Source organism: Blennius ocellaris (genome assembly GCF_963422515.1).
Source record: "Blennius ocellaris genome assembly, chromosome: 17".
In the NCBI taxonomy this organism is placed as follows: domain Eukaryota; kingdom Metazoa; phylum Chordata; class Actinopteri; order Blenniiformes; family Blenniidae; genus Blennius; species Blennius ocellaris.
Genome location: NC_137666.1, coordinates 9,248,773 through 9,272,399, shown reverse-complemented (window position 1 = coordinate 9,272,399; position 23,627 = coordinate 9,248,773). Strand labels below are relative to the sequence as shown.

The 23,627-nt window shown below is 40.7% G+C and overlaps 2 protein-coding genes across 4 annotated transcripts in view; both read left to right on the top strand.

Annotated features, from left to right (window-relative positions):
• The window catches only part of pld1a (phospholipase D1a), a 32,901-nt gene extending 29,531 nt beyond the window's left edge, over positions 1 to 3,370 (top strand). For both annotated transcript variants that reach the window (XM_080513391.1, XM_080513390.1), the window contains 2 exons: positions 201 to 318; positions 1,219 to 3,370. In XM_080513391.1, the coding sequence (XP_080369517.1) occupies positions 201 to 318; positions 1,219 to 1,443 (343 nt within the window). In that variant the 3' untranslated portion in view covers positions 1,444 to 3,370. The remainder of the gene's footprint in view (positions 1 to 200; positions 319 to 1,218) is intronic.
• A 649-nt stretch (positions 3,371 to 4,019) lies between these two features.
• Positions 4,020 to 23,627, top strand: part of tnika (TRAF2 and NCK interacting kinase a) — a 66,390-nt gene continuing 46,782 nt past the window's right edge. For both annotated transcript variants that reach the window (XM_080512827.1, XM_080512826.1), the window contains exons 1-2: positions 4,020 to 4,409; positions 17,605 to 17,670. In XM_080512827.1, coding sequence (XP_080368953.1) covers positions 4,353 to 4,409; positions 17,605 to 17,670 — 123 coding nt within the window. In that variant the 5' untranslated portion in view covers positions 4,020 to 4,352. The remainder of the gene's footprint in view (positions 4,410 to 17,604; positions 17,671 to 23,627) is intronic.

Below are 23,627 nucleotides of genomic sequence, written 5' to 3'. Positions count from 1 at the left end.
TATTGATCATCCTAAATTTGACCATCTCTCTCTGTCAAAGTGATTTCTATGAAAATTAGCTGAGCAGTTACAGTGTGCTGATATTTTCAAGATAATATATGACCCTTGTTGCTTTTTAATTTGCTCATTTAAAGATGTATTGATTTAATTTACGTGTTAATTATTTGTTTGTCCTGTTTTATTTTGTGAATTCTAAACAGGACCATCCTTGGAGGCCACACCGACTCCAGCATTGATGCGTCCGACCCCATCAGCGATCGTTTCTACAAGGAGGTGTGGATGACTACCGCTGGACGCAATGCGACCATTTATGAGAAGGTAAAAATGACTAAATAAATCCTTCCATCCATCGTCTATACTGCTTCATCCAATCTAGAGTCATGGAACACTGGATCGTCAACTGAAAAAAAAGTTATTTTCCCAATTTGATTTACAAACAGTTTCTCATTTTCAAACTACTAAACAATACAAAACATGTTACATTTTGACAAATATATACCCCTAGAGAGACAGTGAGATGAAAATCAAGACAATAACAACCGGCGGGTTCTTTATAGTAGTATTTACAGTTATGAGGACACTCTTAAATTATCATAGCCTGGTGGTTTATGGATATTTCTCCAAAAACCTTGAGAAAATGATATCTTAGACATTGCATAGAAAATTGCTTCCTTTTTTACCCCTATGTGGCATTAAAAGTTTTTTTTCTAATGTTCAGAGTTTTTGTTTTTCATTCTACAAATGTTCATTGTGACATATGTCCATTTACAGTCGGTTCAGTTTGGTTCATCCATCTTTTTTAGTGGCTGTTCTGTTGCCAGTAAAATAACTTATAATAATGATAATGTCGAATGAGATTTGTTTGTACTGTCTGGATTGTTTTGGGAAAGTACATCCAAAGTACATGGTTTTAAAGGGTAATGGTATTTCTGTATTGCTTTCTGTATTTATTTCCAGTAATGTATGATATTGTGAGACACCTGTATACACATACGCGCGCCTCTACTTGTATTTGCACCTCACAAATACCCACCAATCAACCAACTTCTTCCATATACTTCTATATGAACTATTTTTTGTACATTCTCTAAAAAAGTTTTTTATATTTGTATTCCGTTTTTAACTTTAAAAAAAAACTGTTCCACAAATCCACCCCTCAGACCGTCAGGAACATTTGCACTTCATTGAATAAAGACATGCACGTGTGTTTCTCTGCAGGTGTTTCGGTGTCTGCCTTCCTCCCTGGTGAGGAACATGTCCGAGCTGGAGCAGTACCAGTCCAAGCCGGGTCTGGCTCAGACCGACCTGACCAAAGCTCAGGAGGAACTGCGTAAAATCCGAGGCTTCCTGGTCCAGTTTCCCCTGGACTTCCTGTCGGAGCACAACCTCATGCCCTCCGTTGGAACAAAGGAAGCCATGGTCCCCACTGAGATCTGGACATGAGAAACACAATCCACCCACAAGTGACTCACACATACGAAGTAAACTCTCTGGATTGTGCTCGTCGTTCAATGTTTATTATTGGAGATGCAAGCAATCACTTTTGATCAATGGAATCCAGATTTGAGAGCAGCATTTTAAGTTTCTTTGGCCGACATGGACTGCTGGGCATTGACAAATCTCTTCAATCTGTTTCTACTGAGAAAACCAGTAGTTACAGCATGTTGGGTTGAGCACTAAAGTTTAGGACATGAAGAACGCAAATGAATCACTCTTGGACATGGCAACTATTCAAATCGTACAAATGGAAAACAACGGATGCTTTGAAGTTTGAACTGCGGATGAAGGATTCCTGTGGGACCATCACGGGGCAGGAGCATTTCTCTTTGGGGAGCGAGCAACAGCGATAAATATTCAAATATCATTTGAAATATATCAAAAACGCAAAAGACATGGTGATGCATGTGATTTACTGAGTTTGTCATGTAAGGTGCATTAGTACTATGTATGCTGTTTATGAGCTCTCAGATGAGTTGATGAGCTTCCGCATGTGCTGCTTTTGATAAGTTCTCAGAATTCGAACGAGCGTGATCGCAGCTCTATTGGGAATATTTTCTTTTCTTTTTTGTACAAGACATCTGAAAATATGCCACACTTTGCTGCTGCAGCACAGGCAGAGAGACAATTGTACTGGTCTAACAGTCATGCATGACTTACTAACTGCTCAAATCTTAACACTGATGCATTGCCTTGATGCTTAAACAAGTCAGTCCTCTGGGGGGGGGGGGGGGGTCAAACCAACTTCTGAGACATTTGTTCTCTTGTTGAAGGTGTTTTGTGACATTAGTTCTGAAATTTGAACCTTCTGCATCACTGCAATTAAAATAGTTGTGCCAGCGGCTGGATGAGACAATCAGACAGCGATTTTGGTTTTTGCTCAGTAGATGGCGCTCGATTTCCAAAAATACGGGAAAAGCCCTACGTGAAGAGTTTGAAAACTTTCAATTCATTCATTTGCAACAAAATAGTTCATTAAAACATAAAAACACCCAGCTGATTGGAGGGGGGGTTCTTTACAAACAGTAGGTAGATCCAAAATTGTATTTATTTATTTTTAGTTTTGGGGCAGATCGAGTGGTATTATTTAATTTCATTCATCATCATGTAACACAGCCTGCATCTGTCTAAAGAACAATTATTGTTTTATAGGCTCATTATAGGAACGTCACCCTTATGTCATTTCACTAAATTAATATCAAAATATGCAACTAAAGGTTTTCTTTATTTACATTTTTAATTTAGCACATGAATTTGTTTCGTGAACCTGCCGAAATGTGAAACTTACTGCTCATTTCTTTCCATGAACACGTGACAGATTAATTCATTGATTGATTGATTGATTGATTGAGTTGATCCTGGAACTGTCAGGATCGTATTAATCTGATGGAGAATGTGAACTGCAGGTGTTTATTTAAGCAGAAAGGCAAAGCAGACGATTATTGCATTTTGTGGGACATTCACAATGACATAGTTGTTGTTTTTTTGTTGTTGAATGGGACCAGGAAGTTGACAAATGTTGAATGATAATGGTTGGAAACAACATGCTCATTGTTTCTACACGTTTGCCTCTTACTTTATTGATTTTTGACAGTTCTTGTCTGTAATGTTTACCCCTGCCACATTTGTCATTGCATTATTTATGGGATATGAAGCATCTAACAGTTGTTAAGCGTTTCTTTTTAACTGTACAGCATGGTTGTATAGATACTTGACTTTCTTTTTGTTAACCCTGCTCTCACTGCGACCCCGCGATCTGACTTCCACGATGTTTATGTACCATAACGTTTTTGTACAGTTGAAAACATTTATAATTTTGTCTGTTCAATTAACAAAGTGTAATTTAAATGGTTAACAAATAAAAATGATCTATCTTTGATTCCCCCCCCCCCCCCCCATCTCTTCTTATTCAAAAAAAAAACTTGACTGGTCGGAGCTGCCTACAACAACAGGTCATTACGATTGAAAGTGTCGATTTAAACTTTTAATTCTGAGATTTTGTTTTGGAGATTCCATTCACGTTTTTGTAAAATGGGTGGTGGGCCAGCAGGGAAAATCTGGGGGTCGGAAGGATTCCTTATAGATTTTATTTTTTCATGTGGACCTCAAATTGTCTTACGTCAAAATTAATTTATTTTTTTGTTTAAAACAAGTCAAAACAAGATAGCACATCCACACGCACAAAATCACTAAAATGGGGAAACATTTCATGATGCAATTACATAACACATGGCGCACCCTTTATCAGCATTTCCACGGAAGAGTTTATGTGACATAACATTCATCATGATGAAGGCACTTGATGACCTCTGCGAAGGGAATTTTTTTTTTTTTTTTTTTTTTTTAATAAATAAAGTTTGGGAGTCCCGTCTTCCTCAGCAGACCCCGCCCGGTAACAGGCGTGGTTTGCCGGAGCGGTGGTGAGCGCCCACCTCCCTTCTCCTCAGTGTATATTACTGGCTGGCTGTCACGGCAGTGGCTCCGGCAGCAGAGCTCCTCTCCTCCGCAGCGCTTCACCTTCCTCTGCGCCGTCTCTATTCCCTCAGACACACCGGGCCATGGACCCGGAGCAACCGCCGTGCAAGGCGCTGTCGCTCTCCATCCTCGCCGCCGGCGCGCGCCTCTAGCGTGCGCTCCCAGCAGACGCGCGTCCCGCTGCTGAGCGGAGAGGGGACTGATATTGTTTGGTTGTCCGCTGAGCAAGGAGAGAGAGAAAGACGAAAGAAAGAAAGAGAGAGAGAGTGAGAGAGCGAGAGAGCGGGACAGTGGTAAACGAGCAGCAGAGGAGACCACACAGTCGTGACAGTAAAGGCCGTCTCGGGATATCGGGAGAGGGGCTTTTTGTGTCCTCCATCATGGCGAGTGACTCCCCGGCTCGGGGTCTGGATGAAATCGACCTCTCCACTTTGAAGGTAAAATGACATGACCTTTGCTTTATGTTATATATTCAATATTTCTTTTTTTTATTTATTATTTTTTTATTTTATAAGAAACTGCTATTTGTATGCCCACCCCCCCCCCCCCCCCCCCGCACCTGACACTGCTCCCTGAATAACAACCGGCGGAGGAGGCAGCAGCAGCAACACAAGGCGGATGTGTGGGAGACGGGCCGCCACAATGTGTCAAATTATAGATCATATTAAATATAGACAGAAACTAACAGGACAGCTGGTCCGCGCATCCGGACGCTCTTCTTCATTGGAGTCACTTCCAGGAAGGTGGACAGTGTGTGAGAGGTTGAATTGAGATTAGAGCTGTGATTTTGCTGACCTGGATAAAAAGCTGGGGTGTGTGTGTGTGTGTGTGTGTGTGTGTGTGTGTGTGTGTGTGTGTGTGTGTGTGTGTGTGTGTGTGTGTGTGTGTGTGTGTGTGTGTGTGTGTGTGTGTGTGTGTGTGCGTGCGCGCGCGCGCGCCCGTGTGTTTTGCTGGGCTGCTTTATTATGGGCTCATCAGCCGTTATTCAAAGAGGAATTTAACCTATTTCCACCACACACTGCTGTTCCTTGTCTGAGCAAGACAGTAACTGTTTCCATCTTGAACTGTTATGAGTTCATAATTTCCCACACTGGCTCCCTCTCTTTTAAGATTTCCATGCCATTGTCTATGTTTGCGTGTGTGTTCTATGTGTGTGAGAGCGAACCTACCTGTAGTCACAGTCTACTCTCTTGTCAAAGCCTGAGCTGCAAGAGCCAGTTCTTTTGTTCATCCGGTATGTGCTGCAAACCACAACGCGCGCACACGCGCACACGCGTACACAAACACACACATCCTGATGCACTTGTGTTTATGCATGGATACCCATGTTTTCACATCACTAGGCTTTGCGTGTGTGTGTGCGTGTGTGTGTGTGTGTGTGTGTGTGTGTGTGTGTGTGTGTGTGTGTGTGTGTGTGTGTGTGTGTGTGTGTGTGTGTGTGTGTGTGTGTGTGTGTGTGTGTGTGTGTGTGTGTGTGTGTGTGTGTGTGTGTGTGTGTGTGTGTGTGTGTGTGTGTGTGTGTGGATGTCTGCCAAGCTGATAGTCCACTGCATACAAGTAAGAGATGCTGAACATGAGAACAGGGCTTCAGCAAAAGACCTGTTTGCTGCTTTCTCTTTCGCGCGCATACACACACGGGCAGTTGTTGTACGCCTGCCTACATTTACCTGTTTCCCTGTCTGTTTAAATCAGTTCAGTTTTTTTTTTTGTTTGTTTCTTCTTCTGTCTCTCATCTGTCTCTTTCACTGCTCATGTTTGCTTGCCTCTGTGCTTCTGTTTCAGTCACAACTGTTCATCTGTCTACCTACATGCTGCCCCCCACCACCCCCCCCCCGTGTCCTCCCCATCATTTTTATCACCCGTTTTTCCAGCATCTTGTCTGTCTGACTGACTGAATGCGCCTCACTGTCTGTCTGCCAGCCGCTGTGTCTCTCAGCATTATCGCTCCATGCCCGCCTCCCTTACCCTGTCTGTACTAAGAGTAATGTTCAGAGGGGAGGTGAATTAAGCAAAAGAAAGACAAAACACTCTCTACTTTTGCATTGAAAACTGTTGTAATGAAGACGGGCTGAAAGAGATGCACTCGTCATGAAGAGGAATGAGGAAGACGAGGGAAGTGCCTGTGCATTGGGAGTCAGTCCATGTATGTCCTGTTCCTTCAGAGGCGTGACATTAAGTGCTTGTCTCTTACAGTGACTCAGCTCCAAGGAGACACACACACACACACACACACACACAGAGAGACAGACCACGGATGATTTAATTATAATTTTTTATTCTAAAATATGTATTTAAGGAAAAGGCATGAATGCTCTTTTAATATGACTGATCATTTTTCACATCTCTAGTATTTATCTGTCTGTATGCACACAGTCTAATATCAGAACAAGAAGGTTGTTTGGCATCTTTTTCTACGTATATTCCGTTCCAAGGCTTTTTTAATATCCCATATGCAATGCTGTAGCATTCAGCTCTCTTAACTCACAACAAGAAGGTAAAAGTGCTAAACTTGGATGCATCTTGCATGTTCTTTCAGGACTGTGTTGGATTTTCCCTGGTTACCCTGGTTTTCTGTCCCTACAAAGACACGCTTGTGAGGTGACATGTTGACTCTAAACTGCCCGTAGGTAACATCCTCGCCCATTCAGCTCCTCATTGGCGCAAACATACATTAAGCGTGAAAGTCATGAATGGCGAACATTATATAGCTGTAAAATCCAGTACTTGCTATTTTCCTCAGTATTGGCATTGTATAATGTACATGTTTTATCACTTGATTTTCATTGAAATTGTTGATTCGATTGAGAGACACTTCTCATTTACAATTATGAGCTGGAACAGACTGAAATGACCTTTGTTTGAATACAAGTTCTCTTTCACATTGTTGCGTTTGTTTTCCCCCCAATCGACATTTAACAGCCAGACAATTGAACAAAACATGTTTATGGAAGGAACTGTTTTATATTTTAACGTTTCCAGACTCGAGGTGAACAGAGGTTATCAGAGTAGTTTCTTTTCTTTTTTTCTAATCACAGCAGATAAATAAATCCACAGACACACAATCACTCATGTGACCCTCCTCTAGATGAAGTGGGTGTTGAAGATAGATCCACACACACACACACACACACACACACACACACACAACACACACACACACACACAGAGAGTCTAAGATGAGTCTACAGTCAACAACTGGACTGGCTAGACAGGAAGTAGGTCAGCTGGCTCTGACGAGGTGGGGAGATGATGGGGGGTGGGTGCTTTTAATACTGGTGGTGGCGATGAGCCATTGTGTTTTTGTGTCTGCTCGTGGGTATGATCCGAGCTCGTTCAGTCAGTCAGACAGACAGACGAAGTGATACTGTGAGACAGACAAGGTTAAGTGGGAAGTAGACTAAAGAGAAGTGGTTTTTCATGTTTGCTGTCTCTGCGCGTTTCACTTTTCCTCTCCACCATTTTCCCCTCACTCTGTCTTCACATGCTGCGTCGGTTCTCTGCGACAGTTGCCGGTGTCGCACGCCGACTTCCGGCAGCACCTGTGCAGACCGGGCACGTTTCACCGGGACTTGGTGGAAGCAGCCGCAGAGATGTCACCGCGACTACCCCCCACTTCGTCTTTACGTGACTCACAATGACAGCCAAAAGATCACACAAGGTCAAAACGCTGTGTTCTTGAAAAAAAAAAAAAATTACAGACAATGGTTTTTATGTAAAGTGATGCGAACGCACGTAGGTCAGAGGCATCAGACACACAGGCTCATTCAGTCAACTGACGAGAGCAACAGATGGTAAACCAGCAGGAAGTGCAAGCACAGTGATATGCATACACACACACACACACACACACACACACACACACACACACACACACTGGCAGTGCACTTGTGCGCTGTGCCGGGACTCAGGTGTGAGATGAGGGATGAAAGGGAGGGCAGGTGAGGATGAAACAACAGTGAGGCGGTCACAGAGACATGCGGGAGAAAAGCGGGCTCGGGGAGGAAAACGGGAGGTGTGAGGATGAATGCAGCTCTGAAGAACAATAATAGACAGCAGGAGGAGGAGGAGGAGGAGGAGGAGGAGGAGGAGACGACGACAGAGGCTAGGCTCGGGCAAAAGGTGTGATGTGACCAGTGACTAAAGTAGTCCAAGGCAAAGACCACTCTCCAGAGCCCCCTCCTATTCTCTATCCCCGTTGCCCAGTAAGGCCACATTCCTCGGCCCCTCACCATGGACGCCATAGTAACGGGGCCACAGCAGTGCCCAGGGCTTACACAGAGCTTATTCATGAATAGTCCATATACTGTATGGCAGTCTGTCGCTGAGAAATGCCCCTCTCCCTCCCACCCTCCTTTCCACTCTGCCAGCATGCTTCTAGTTGACCTATTTCCCCCCTCAAGTCAGTGATGGAGTTGCATTAAGTTCTTAATTCTCTGCTCTACTTGTACTGAGATGTCTATGTTAGGGCCACAAATATTTAATATTTGACTTTCTGAAACTTACTGTCTGGCTTTTCTGAATACGATATAAATATATAATGGATTATTAATGGGAGTCTTCAGTGTAGATGCAAGCAGCTATATTAACTCGCTGAACGGCATGTGCATTCATCTCTATAAATCTAGAGTATTTATTGATATCTTGTTGGTTAAAAGCATAATTCTTGCTATCATGCCAGTGTTTGCCATATTATAGCTTCTTATGTTCTTGTTTTAATACCCTACAATGAGGATGAACAGGCTTGAGTCAGAATGAGACTTCTTTACAATTGTATATGAGAAATATTGTTTCTAGTTTGATGAAAGACATTTTTTTTTTAATTGGAATATGAGTCAGTATAGATCTGTGATCTTAGAATATGTTTCCTAATAAAGTATTTGCTGATAAAATAGGGTTCTATTCTTTATGAAAACAACAATAATCATGTTACAAACATTTTCTATATATATTCACAGGATTTGGAGATGATGAGGAGGAAAATAACTCTTGCTCCTGAGAAATCAATGATTTAAAGCCTTTTTTGGTGGGAAAACTGGTTTGTGGTCCAGTCGTGGGCCACATTTGCCCAGGTGCATGTGCCTCATCCACAAAGTCAAATTTAGTTACTGACATTTATATCCAATAGGGTTTTTCCTCCTGGCCACTGGCTCGCAAGTTGAGGAAAATAGTATTGCAACTTAGGAAAAAGTTGTTTTTCCAGACATTCAAGTCCAGGTTCTTACATGAAGTGATGTACCTGACATTTGTAGCTCGAGTGCTCTTAGTTCATAATGAGCGTAAGCAAAGATAATGACTGTCAAAAGAAAAAGACATCAAGGTACCAGCCACACTGTGGGATTTCAAAATATATTATTTGTCTTGCTCAGCATAAACAACACAGTGATCAATATGAGGGATGCCAAATTGTAAAATTAACACAATACAGCATGTTAATTTGTTATGCTTAAACTTGCTCTAGGTGTTCAGAGATGCACCAAAGCACACTGGAACTTTGTTTCTCACCTATCACACTGCACTCCTCAAATGTGCGCTCACACTTGAGCTAAAATGTATGTAACAGAGCCTTCAGTCGGAGCTGAATCCCTCCGTGTCACACTCGCATAGTGCAGGGCTTGAAGGGAAGGAAGATGGATTGAAATGACAGATGGAGAGATTGGCAATCAAGAATCGAGAAGAAAAGATGAATGATGAGGGGGACGGAGAGACGGGCAGAGAGATGACGGGGAAAGGTGTGAGATGACAAGGTGGCAGAGATGGATGGCGAGGGACGAGGAGCGAATGAGCCCGAAAGCTAAGCAGAACAATCCCTGCAGCATTGCACCGTCCTCGGCAGACTGTAAATCTGTGATAAAGACTTTATTCCCGTTCAAGTACTGTACATGTCTGGGTGAGACGCACTGGGAATTAGGCTACCACAACAGCCCCTTGTAAAAAAAAAAAAAAAAAAAAGAAGCTTTGAGTGGTGAGCCATGTTGTTAAGTGTAAGTAGTTTTAAAAGAGGCAGCATGACTCCTATCATCCTCTTAGGATCTCTAATTCAATCCACCTCACTTTTCTGAAATTCACTTCCTATAGTCGTCAAACTGCACTGATCTCGCTGCTGTCAAATGCACAGAAGCATATACTGTAAATGCACTCCATGGCAATGTGATATTGAAAAGAGTCCATCCCGCTGCATTGCTCATATGCGTTTCTCCTATCGGTTTGCAAAAATGGATGAAATCTTGACATTGCAGGCACACTTGTCTCAAAGCTAATGAGATGCGCTGAGGATCGTGTCGCAGCAGATGAGCAAAAAATAAATTAATTTACACATTTTGTGAACATGGAAAACTGTGCAAAATACAAGGTTGAGTTTGTTTCAATATATTAATGTACGATGCCCGATGTGATTCACAATGTCTTTTTTTATTTTTTTATTTGTGAAATTGAGAATTATTTGCTGAAATTCCACCATATGATTGAGCACTTCCTGCACCAACACATCAAACTCCATGGTATTACATTTCATTTCATACTTGGGGTAGCTCAGTCACTCCATGGATAAAAACGATAGTTACCAGTAGATCGTTCTTATCAGCAGGCATTATGTTTGCAAAATTCCCATTTCAATACACCCATTTGTGTGTGATGTCACTCACACCAATTAACCCTGATAATATAATATCATATTTCCCAGTCTATAGGATATTTTGACCTCTCTTTGATTAAAAAAAAAAAAAAAAGAAAAGTTTAATGCATTTTGATTCCATTGTTGTGTGCTTCCTCGTATGTGTTACACTACGTACTTGATCTAATCATAAAAGCCTTGATTTATTTGATTCAGTCAGAACTCAACTTTACTTTGAAGAATCTCTGGAAAATTTAGTTCAACACCAAACAGACCTACAGACCTGTGCTGTGTACCCACAGCATTGATCTCATATGATCTTATACATTAGATGATGCTTGGGCTAATCTGCTAATCACATAATTACATGTTTAGGTCATTTTTAATCAAAAAGGAAACATCTTTATTCCTTTGTCCATTCAGATGGGAATTCTTGGTACTTTAGATCATGGATCAATGTGATGTACTGTAGGTGTAAAGTTTTCTCCTCACGTGTTTCTTCAAGACACTAAGATTAAATTGCTTTCTTCTTTTGTCTGCAGTGAGCGCAGTTTGTTTTGAGATTACCGTTTATCCCTTCAGCAATTTGTGCTGCAGTGTAAATACTATCTTATAGATTACATTTTCACCGCCTGCTCTGATTTACTTCTCTTGTAGTGCAATTCTAATTTTCTCTTATTGCGCTGCTTGTGTTATTTTACCTTCAGTAAAGTCTTTGCACAAACATGTTCTCACTCCTGACATTTGTGTCGATGCGCGGTGCAGTGTTTGTGTGTGATGGCTGGGAATAGAAATGTTTAGTGCTTAACTGATATGAGGAACATCACCTGATAGTGGTCTCATACGGAGGCTTCTGTGAACATAAATTTCATGTTCCTGGTAATAAAACTAGTTTTGATCCGCAGGTTGCTGCCAACTGTCTGATATCCTCCCACTTGATCTTCAGATGTACTTTGACCTGAGTTGACAAGATGACAGTAACCCACATGCATTCAGACGTGGTGCTATAGTAAAAACCTGAGATGTCTTATTTGTTCTGTTTTTTTTTTTTTTTTTGAGAAGATATCGGGGCAAAAAGGAAACTAACCTGGAATAAATTTTATTTCAGCACACATTTTAGAAGTGAGAAATTACAAAAAAAAGAACTTGTGTTAAACAAGTGTGTACCAAAAAAACTCCCGCTCATTTCATTTTTTTTAACCTTTGAATGTGAAAACACAATAAGTGTCACAGTAAGATATACACATTGTGTTAGTAATTACGTGAATTTGTGTTAGTTTCACTGTGTTTCGTCTCCCTTCATCACACTCAATTTGGTGCACTACACTATACAAACATGTTTTTCAATCAGATTAGTTGTTTAGTTTCATGACATAAAAAGTTCTTAAAAAGACTAATACCATAATAGTGGGATTATCCATATACATTCAACTGATCACCATTATAGCGGTTATTTGTGTTAATCGGGATGACGATACAATACCCCATCCTCTTTAAAGCTTATGTTCTTGACCCATTAATATTTACATTCCAGCATCAGGGATTTAATATGCTGCAGAAATTCACATCCATTGACACAGTTGAATCCTTGTGATGAGATTGATCATGTTTATATTTTGCTATATATTTAGTGGAGATTACACCACCTGATGTGGTTTGTAAAAATGACTTTGTTTTTCCTGAGCTAAGCTCAGCTTTTGGTTCCATAAGGATTCAAGTTTGGAATGCAGTGCAGAGGATTGAGGTTAGGTTGCAAAATGAAAGAATGTATGCAGTCAGAAAAAGTCCTCACACATGTTGTGAACTGCGGCCTTGCTCACTGAAATCCATTATTAATGGCCTCTGCTGCTTAAGGACCAATATTCCCTGAGAGCAGTGGATCCTCTGATGCAGCCATCTCAGGGCTCTTGTGCCCAAATTTAATCCTACACTTACTTGTGCATAACTCTCTTAAGTCTCAAAACCTTGGCAGACTGTCACAGGATAAACCAATTAACAATAAAAAAAAAAAAAAAATAGTAGGATCAACTATTCCTTTCTGTCTGTGGATGCACGGACGTTAATAGATTGGCTTACGTATCAGGTGTATGTATAAAATGCAGTTAAGTTGAACCTTCTATGACTAGTCGGGTCCTCCTTGCGACAAATGCTTTTTAGCAAACAAAAGAGCTTTTGTTCATTTCTTTGGTTTCTGGTCTTCTTTCAAACTTTTTCAATAGTGCTTAAAGTAAAACAAGAAAACTGCTCCCTCATCAGTTAGAGAGAACCTCGTCTCAAAAGTTGCATTTTTACATCACATCTCAATTGGCTGATTCTCAGTCTTCCTTCCCTCAGCAGTTTCCTTGTACTCCTTGTAATACAGCTATATTTAATGTGCCGCTGTTATTCAACAGCTTCACGCAGACACACACTGTGATTCATCGGCCACCAGTGAGGTCATGTGGCAGTCATGTGACCCTCACAAACGCTCAGCAGGGAAACAAAATGAGAAAAAGGGGAAGGGGAAATGCTCTCTCGCCGCAGGGAAGTCTGAACCACGCAAGCATACACGCACTTAAAGTGCCATTAGTTCCCTGAAACTACCTATTTATTCTGCACATGGATTCTGTTCCCTTGTTGTTATTGCATTACATCTGCCTCCTAAATTGACTGATTACTCTCCTGAAGCTTTGGAATTGCTCTTTCAATTGATCTGTTTAGTCACTCCTGTTTTCATTGTAAAATGTTCCCTCAAGCAGACGCAACACATGGGTGTTGATCCCCTCTCAATTACATGCCCTTGGACTGCAATCCATTTTGTAAATTGTATTTGTTTTCCATTATTTATTCTATTATTATAAGGATTTTAAAAAAAAAACACTTCTCTCTTATTAGATTTGCAAAATTGCCATTGATTGGAAATGGTGTTCATGATCTGATCAGATTCCATGTTGTATAACGTCCCTACATGATACTTCATAGACACTCTTTTGAGAAAAATGTTGACGGCAAAGCAAAAATCCCCCGATCAACTACAAGGAAAAGGTTTATTTTGGTGTTTCCGTTTCAAGAAACACAGTGAGCTGAATGAGTCCAAGTGAACAAAGATCCATCTTCAATATTGGCAAACCTTTTGTTAAAGCTGTATTATTGATCATGTGCACATGTCATAAAGTGCCAATGTCACAGTGCAAAGTATTATGGAGTCGATCCACCTACTGAAGCGAATGATATCCTTGATGCATATCAACCAACATGTTCATGAGATCGCTTTAATCAGTGCTCATGTATACGGCACACTCAGACAGATGTCTCAGACAGACAAAAATGTGAGAGCGCCCACACTGAGCACCAACAATATGGTTCCCACATGATCTGACTCCGCGAGAGTGGAGTGCTCTCAGGTTTAGGACCCCACAAGGAGAGTAGAACGAGGAATCGCACGCTTGTGCAGATGCACCGACAAAGGTTGGCACGTGCTGAGAGCTCATTCTGCAAGTGGCCTATAAAATATGAATGATATCGTGCTATATTTTTATCAGCAGGCCTGAGGACATGTATGAACTGGAGCAGCAAAAACGCTCTCATTCTCTAGCCACAGCACTCGTTCTCTATGCTGTGCATTGAGAAGAGGCCTGCACATACTGAAATCATGTGTCTTCCGGTGGTTGTGGCTCTTGTATGCATACATTTGGTGTATTTGCTTCTGAGCTTTTTTTATTAAACTGTTTTTGTTGTTTATAGAGCAAGATGGAGAGAGAGTGAGAGAGAGAGAGAGAGAGAGGCAATTGGTTGTGTCTTGGGAGTTGCTGTCAGAACTTTGTATGCAGCTCTGAGAGTTAATTCACACAGCTGCCAACTCCACACACGCATAGTTGGAGAAAGAATAAGCAAGTGAAGAGGGGAAAAAAAAAAAAGTACCTGCTAAGCAGAAGGCCCAGGTAGCAAGGCAAATAGTCACATTGCTTGCAAAATAAGGCTGTCTACACTGTTGAAAGTGACTCTCAGTCTCTCAGACTGTTTTTCACATGCACTCACATTCAGTTAGACACACGCACATCATTTTGTGCCCACTCACACTTGTTAGAACATTTGAACACTGGCCCTTGTGTAGGAGTGTGCTTTTGGCACAGTGTGTGAGTGTGTGTGGTTTTCAGTGTGAGAGAGCGAGACAGCGGGAGGATGTACTTGCGACAGAGTGCGAGAGAATGAGCTTGACGGTGTGTGCGTTTGTGTTTGGGCTCATGTGAGTGAGAGTCCATGCGTGTCGGCGTCGGGAGAACACAACAAGGGGGGGAAAAAAAGGGGGTGAAGAACGACAGGGCGGGGAAAGAGAGGGAAAGAAGAGCAAGTCCAGTCGTCAGAAGCGGCTGACAGGTTGACAGGTCTGCTGAGACCAACACAAACAAACACATAGAGACGGCGTGAGAGAGGGCGAAAGAGGCAGAGTGAAGGAAAATCCAGGGAAAGAGATGCAAATGAAAGCAAGACTGCTAAAGCTATTTTTCTGTTTTGGCATATGAAACATCCTTGTGTGATCCATAATTCCTTCCCTATGTACTGTTTTAGATCATCTTGTTGTCAGCTAATTTTGCTGCAATAGAAGAAAATTTCACAGACATTACATCAATGTCACATGAAAAAAATTGAGACAAAACAAGTGACTGACAAAAAAAAAAAAAAGACTAAAAAAGTGACGCTGGAGACCCACGTGATGAGGTTAGAGAGGAGAGACGGAAATGGAAACCGAGTGCTTGTGTGGGTTTTTCAGAGCTGAAATAAAATGAAGCTTTATTGAGACGAGAATTGTCTGAGAAAAGTGTGCATCCTGTAATTTTGTCTGTTCTCCAGCTCTGCATGAGTACCAGTGTAGATGTATACAATAGTGCATTTTATTTGGTGAGTCAGCAGTGGAATAAGCCTCCAGCTTTGCCCACAGTAGAAGAGCTCAATTGAAAAAAAAAAAAAAAAAAAAAAAAAATGTTTGGGGGGGCTCATTCCTATGATTCTGTAAATGAATTTGAGAAAAAAATGGAAAACTTGAATAAAGAAAGAAAGAAAAGCAGAAGAAGCTCACCGACACATACAGATACATACTTCATGCTGTCTTTGTTGTCCTCTGCAGTTCCTCTGGGCTTCCTGGTGTCTAAAGTCTGATCTGTGATGTTGTTGTGCAACTGCAAAGCTGAAAGAATCCATATCGCCAACTGTCATAACAGAAACAATATCATTTCTACAATGAATTTATTACACTCTGCGCATGTATACTGGCACAAACAAAACTTTGTGACGGGCCCGGACAGCTTCTGCTCTCTTGGACTGTGATTTCAGGCGTCTTATAAGAATATTACCTGCTGAGCTGTGTGATGTAGATTTCATACACTTGGCCACAATTGTAAGTTTGACTTTACAATGTTGCTTCCCACCGGATCGGAGGTTAAACGGAAAAGTGCTTCAGTAGGCAGGAATAGCTTAAGCTTGAGAATGTATATGTGGCCCAATGTTGTGCCTCCTTGGGAATCCACGCAAGCGTTGTGCAGTGCTGTCGTCATTTTGTGGCGCATTTCTGTTTGTTATTAGCAGTTTGAGCTCAGAGCAGTGGCAGTGCAGTTGCACGACCATAAAGACTTCTATCTGTGAACCTATCTAACTATCCAACAAGCCCTGATCTTATATTCCATCTTTGATGGCTAAAATCACACAAGCAAAGATCCTCAGTCAAAGACTGAAGTATAAAGCTCAGAACTAATCGGGAAACATTTACAAAACGTGTCAATGGTAAGAGTGCACAGGAAGAGAAATGAGAGTAAAAAGCAGGAGCTGGTTAAAAGCCCCTCAGTGTTTCTGGGGCTGTGCAGCATTCACTGTTGGAATGAAAGCTGCATTGGAAGGGAGGGCTTGGTCTGGACACTGTCAGGAATGAAAGAGAAAGTGTAGATAAAAAGAGCGAGAGGGAGAGACATAGATGGACTTGCTCTCATCGGAGAACCGTGTGGTGGAGCAGAGTGAGTGTGGATGAGAGCGAGAAGGAAGGAGAGGGTGAATACCAGCTATTGTTGGAATGCCGTAGCAACATGCGGCAAAGCGGAAGGGGGAGGTGTGTATGTAAGTGTGTGTTTGCGGGGGTCAGTGGGTTTTATGCTCTGTTCAAACTGCTCCTTGTCAGAGATGTGTCTACTTCTGTGTTGGCAATGGCAACTGTGGGTTTAAATTATAATCTAGTCTGGATGTGAAAACAAGCCACTTGGAGAACTCAGTTGGTAGACCAAGATTTTACTGCAAAGCTAAACTACAACTCGTATTTCAACTACGTATGTGCACACTGTTATAATAAGGTTCATAAAACTTAATCTCAGACTGCACCCAAAGCTCACATGTGTATTTATATTCACTATGCCAAGAATGGCGCGAGATAATTTAGCAAGGTTTATAATGTTTACGTTATAACATCTGTCCAATCAGTAAAAAAAAAAAACTTTTGCATTGATGCGGGCTCAAGGAGAACATGCAAACTCCATCGTTAGCCATATTTTAATGATTGAAAAAATTTGCAAGTAGGATAAATAAATGGTAGCCACAGTTTGCTTCTCACAAAATGCGTGAGCAGCTATATTTTGTCGATGTGCACACACACAGTTTCCTTGTAGAATTTGGTGGAGTGTGTGTGCGGGATGAGTGGATGAAGACGGGCCAGGGAAATTTCCACATGTTCTGCATTATTCTGGTTTGTTATGAATGCAGGTGGCATTTCAGAACACGTCAGCCGATTCTTTAAGTAACTAAGATCCATTTGAAATAACATTTGTTCACAATCTCATCTGACATTGTTGAAGTAATCGAGCCTGGTTGGATAAGACTAAGGCATATTTAACTTTTTTTTTTTTTCTACAACCACATAAATAAAATTATGAAAGGTTGTGCTTTGTCATACTTGGGGTGAATTTGTAAACCTGTATAGATACTTGTATATGTGGTGTTTTCCAAATAACACTTTGACTCGAGCATGTACATCCTAATCGTCTCTTGTCTTCTTGGTTTTACAGGATCCCGCTGGCATATTTGACCTGGTTGAGCTGGTAGGAAATGGCACCTATGGGCAAGTGTACAAGGTAAGATCCATGCAAACGGGTACATTCTCAGTCTGACAGCATGCTCCTTTGTTTCATCAGCTTTTGGGTATTCTTTACAAGAAGCCCATATGGAATAAAGAACAGAAATGTTTTCTGTGATTGAAGGAAAGAGACGTAAAAAAAAAAAAGAGTACAGTGGGATAAAAGCAGCCCACAAGCTTGAGAGAAATGGAGCGAATGTAAAAGACACTTTAATGCAGAAGAAGAAACTCAATCCCCTTTTCTTCTTGATCTCTTTTTCTCAACTGCGTCCACTATTCGTTATTTATTGCTGCATTGTTTTGTCTTTATGTACTTTTCAAAAAAGCAGCTAAAGATGACCAGCAATAGTCAAATACTTTGAAAGGTCAATGTTTTAACAGGCAACCCCTGGCAATGGAGTGAAAACAGACAACGAACTCTGCTGTGTCAGTGGTAACTTCCACATTTTTCCCTGTCAAGTACAAGTTCAGCGACAATGCTCCACACTGACCTGACAAATCTGTCCTATTTTGAGTTCGTTTAACCTAAAAATGGTGAAATACATGTCTTTGTGCCATCTGAGGGTGTTGGTTTATGTCTGAAAAGTAAAGTCTTGATATATTTTGTATTAATTGATTGAGCCTTTGTGCTATTGTGGTGAGAAGCATTTCCTCAACATGCTCGCACTAGTTTTTAACAAGATATTTTCATTTTTCTTAAATCTTGCTATCGTGTCCTATTTTCTAATGTTGGTTTTTCCCACAGTGCTGATTTTGTGACAAATCACATTTGTTTCTGTATCTCTCCAATACAATTGTTATCTACCTCAATAAATGCATATACAGACAGTTGCCTACCATACCAAAGGAAAACCTTCATTAAGATACCCTTGTTTTATATCTAACCTTTTTTGATCAGCAGAGAAATTATCACAGGCCGAAAGTATACTTTATTTGCAAGAGCACGCAGTTTAGCACATCTTATTTAGAATCTGTATGAATCAAGCCTTATGTTTACAACTGTTCATGAGTTGGCTGAAAATATAGATTGTAGTAAAAAACCAACAGCGCTTGCAGCTGTATGTGTAAAAAAATTCTACCCTTTGACAAGCTCTACGTTAAGAAAAGGAAATGTATGTAATGTCCGTTTCAAACCAAAGCTCGATCAGACCTCGATTTGTTGTGTAAATCTGACGAAAATGTTTTTTCACAACGGAAACCACATGTTTGTTATTGTCAGCATGATGACGAAGGTCTGGTTCACCTCCTGCTTGCACTTTCCAATAGGTGCTGAAAACACTCCCTTGTTGTTGCAGCCACTGGCAAAAGATCAATTTTTGTTGTTTCGGTGTGTTTCTGTGTGACACAGGAAGTGCTGGTGGTGCTGGTGTAGCACTGCTGTGGCTTGAGCTTCTTGCTGTCAGCCAGACTCAGCTGTTTCCCGCAGTTGTTTAAAATGGTATCTCGGAGTGCATGTCACTGTCTGAGCTTCCTCTTCCCCCTATGACGGCCCGTCGTTCCCTGATCCTTGGTTCCCTTTTCCTGATTCTGCAGCTTTAGCTTGCCACTCTGCAGGAAGTGGCACCAGTGTCACCCGGTTTAATCACCTCTATCTGGAATCAACATGTGTTTGTCCAAATATGTGGAAGCTGTTGACATGTGAAGCGCCTCGAGCGCACACATGTTCTGTGTGTGCGAGAGTGTCTCATGGACCAGAGAGTCAAGGTCAGGTAGTGATGGGAGAGGAGCTGTTTCTCACAGTCGACTGGATGAAGGGAAAGGTCAGACGGAGGTCAGAAATAGTTCTCCCATCCTTCCAGACATAATCTTGACGTCTTGCATGTTTGCAAAGGCGGAAAAACCACGGACGAGAAAGGGGGACGGTAGAGTAATGTGTATCCATTTATTGCTGAATCTGCTTTTTGCAGTCTAGGTGAAAGTCACGGCTCATTTACTGGCTGACATTCAGCTTGTCCCATACATTAACCATCCAAAGAATGCCTGAAGCAACAGCACTGGTGTGTTGGCCCTGAAACTCGTACTGTGGCGTCACACTGGTTGGTGACTGGATGTTACTCAGTGAAACCTGTAACTACATGGAGTCCGTGACAGTTTATTCTCTGACAGTGATTATTTCCTGCCATAATAATAACGTGTTTGATCCGTTTATAGTTTTACTCATGTCAGAGATCCATAAAAAATGTTGATTGTTAAAATAGGTTGGTTTTTTTATTGTTGCGTATGGTGCAAGCTATTACAGATGATACAATATAATTATTTCTTTTATGTTACAAGTGTATTTATTTTTAACATAAATAAGCTGAAACCTAAAAGCAGAAATAATTGGCTTAACCATCTCTGTGACTGTGACAGATTGGCCTCCAAGCTTCACCCACTTCTCTCCATTTCTCTTTTCTTCGAGAGCTGTTTGCTGAAACTGTAATCAACAGAACTTTAACAAGCCCATGAAATGCGTAATATATCAAATACTATATCATACCAAATATTGGGTCTTTCTGACTGCAGAAGTGGCAAATAATAAATGACTAATAGTTCTAGTAGTTCACTGCTGATGCAGTCTTAGAAATATTAAGTCTTAAACATATAAATCAAGTTCAGTTGGATTTTAATCCAAGATTTAAACACTCTAAACCTGTCTTCACTGAAATATGATTTTTTTTTTTTTACTTTTTCTGCAATTGGCGGGTAAAAAACCTACTTTGCATATCTGGTTTCTTACTTCATTGGGTTTTTTTTCTATTAAAATTTTTAGAATGAATAATTGCAAAGAAGTGCAGGATGAACACATTTTCATTACAACATTTCTTCAAATTATTACAAAGACAGAATTAAGATGATGAAATACACTGAAGTGCAAAGTGAGAACTGTAAACACAGATGATTAAAACCTTCTTTTTTCTTAATTCTCACCTACATTTCACCACCAATACACTGTGTGGCCTATTATGCACAAATTAGTGAATGATTAAGCCAAAAGGAGAACGTAAAAATCACTCCTGTTGTACTACCCTGCTATTGTTGCAATATCTGCCTCATTTATTTCTAAAGGCTGTCTATTTTTTTTTATGTTCCATCTTATCAGGTAGATCAACGTTTCTATTGTATGTATGTTCTGTATCACTTCACACCTGTCTCGAACTACTGTTGCAAATTAATGAAAAAAAAATCATTGACTGGTTTAAAAATTAAGTGATCGCTTGGATGAGCTCCAGCTAACGTGCGAGTTTCCGCTGACTTATTTGTAAAGAAATCGCACAAGTTACGATTTCCAGAAAGCAGTTTGATGCTGTGATGAAACGTTAAACGTATTCATGTTCTCAATTCCGAATGGTTGCGTAAAAGGCAGAAGGCCGTTTAAAATGTTTCCCATTCAGCGGTGTGGAGATGCATTTGTAAACTAAAAAAAGATTGAACTCATACATACAGATAAGGAGAAGAGTCGCTTGAGCGAGAATGCCATCTATTTTAAATTCCTCATGCGGTTGAGGTCTTTCGTCTTGGCAAGCTGCTTGGAGAGGATCAGCGTCTTGTGAGCAGGTGAATCTCTGACTCACTGAGATGAGAAATTGACCTTCAGCCTGGTGGGTATGAGTGACCTGGAATCGCTCTGGCTCCTGGTGAAACATTTTCAAACATTAGTCCTGGGGAAAAAAAAAAAATCATTCTATATCTAGCTGTTGAACTCTCATATCCTCACGAGTGAGTCGGTGTGCTGTGTTGTGAAAACAGGTGAATTTTCTGCTCCTATATAGTCATTTCAGTTGGATGCTATTTAAAGTCTAGAAATGACGCCGTAAATGCACAACCAACACAAAATATCTTTGATTTTCGAGTCTTTTGTGATGTGTTTATCAAACAAAATGTTTGGTACCATCACCAGAAGTATTTTTGAGGACAAACAAAATCAGGCCACATTTTAACTTATTTAAACTTTAATAAGCCTTTTGGATGACGTGAAAAGTGCATCAGTTAAAAGCTATAAACAGACAGTTTTCTGAGTTGTTACTTCAGATTTTTTATAACATTTATGGTGCCATTTTAAGCTCAAAGTGCTGCAGCTAGTTTCAGACCGAGACGGTTACCATTCCCTGACTTGAGGGCAAATGTACACCTGTCTTTTAATGACGTGGCCAAGCCTCAAAATGTTGAGCGAAAGAAAAGCCATCACATGATCGGGCAACGGAAGATTTTTGTTACATGCACTCACAACTGAATGAACTTTAAGGTTTTGCCAAAACATTCTGAGGAATACAAGTTGTGTGTTCGTGGCTGCCGTCCTTGGTTCTGATCTCCAGCTGTCACTTTCACTACTGATTTGGTAGAGTCACTTCCATCATAACCACTTTTTCATTATATTTACAGTGCCAATACTGAAATGAGTATTTCACAGCACAAATCAGCAAAAACAAAGAAAATCGATCGCATAATTTTCATTTATAAAGCACTTTCACACAACTATGTTGAAACAAAGTGCAGTACATTGGAGTACGATTTAAGATGCAAGGCATAAAAAGAAACTAAGAAGTAAAACTGAAATACAACTAAAGCTGAAATAAAAAAGACCATAAAAACGATAGAACAATAAAGGAAATCAAATCAGATCAATGTCTCATGCTGGCTCGAAAGCCAGCGAGTAAAAGTAGGTTTTAAGATGGGTTTTAAAAGTGGACACAGACGAGCTCTGTCTGATGTATAGCAACAGAATGTTCCACATTTTAGGGGCAGCAATTGAAAACGCTCTGTCCCCTCCTGAAATATTACCTGCAGTGTGATAGAAAGTAATCTGATTAGTTGATTTCAGATTAATAAAGCTTGAATAAGAGCAATGTTTTTGCGCTGGATTGGGTTGGCATCATAGTTTGCACAGTGACTGACTGCCTTTGGTAAGGAAGTCCTTGAAACGCTAGTAAATTTGTAAAAGACGCCAAAACTTTTATTTGAATGCTTGAGATGATCACACACAGTTGACATCTTATACATCAAATGTCTGGAAATTAAAAAAAACAAAACATCCGTGATAATGTGTAAATGGTTATACGTTCCCTTTTCCACATTATGGAATATTAGTGTCCGACACATGTTCTCTTAAAAAAGTAGCCTAAATATGACATTTGGGCATATTTAGGCTATTATAGGTTATTTTTATATATGCAGTATATATCAATAAATATGATTGGGCAAGACGATTTAAAAAATCCTGCCGTGCCGCTAATGAACTTAATCATTGTTCATTTTAAATTTGCAGGAAAGATTGTCAGAATAATCAAATATGGTTGCTTGCCTGCAAAAATCTAACTTGATAATGGCAAAAAAAATGCACAAGAATAGGGCTCTTGATCTTTAATTCATCAACACAACAACATTCGATCATTGTTAACATTTTTCCGGAGAAAAGAAAAGGCTCTAATGGCAGGCTCTCTCATTTTGCTGGAGTATCGTTCTACCCGGTGAACTATGTGCAACGAAGCTTGAGAGATGTAGGTTTATGGGTATCCATGCATGCATCCTTTTGTGTGCATGTGATCGTAATGGTCAGCGCAGTGTTTTATGGTATTGGTGGTATGAGGCCAGTAATGTGCCACATAACTGCACTTCTGTGTGCCTGGGAGCAAGTGATAACAGGTTTATCAACAATTCCATTACCCCATCTAGTTAAATGATACAGATCTGCTCGTCGGTGCTCTTTCCTCTCTCTCTCTCTCTCTCTCTCTCTCTCTCCATCCCTCTCTTTTCCTTCCCATGTGGGCTTAAATCTCATCTCATTTAATAAAAAGAAAAATTGTCTTTAAAAGTTGTCCCTCATTATTTCTGTTGCAGGCTCTCTGTCTGCGAGACAGAGAGAGAAGCGGTTTGGCTGAGAACAGTGAGAGATGAGTCGCTGCAGCGAAATGATAATTTTAGCTCGACTTCTCCCTCGGTCTCCCTCGCTCATCTTACATATCTGTGGCACTTATG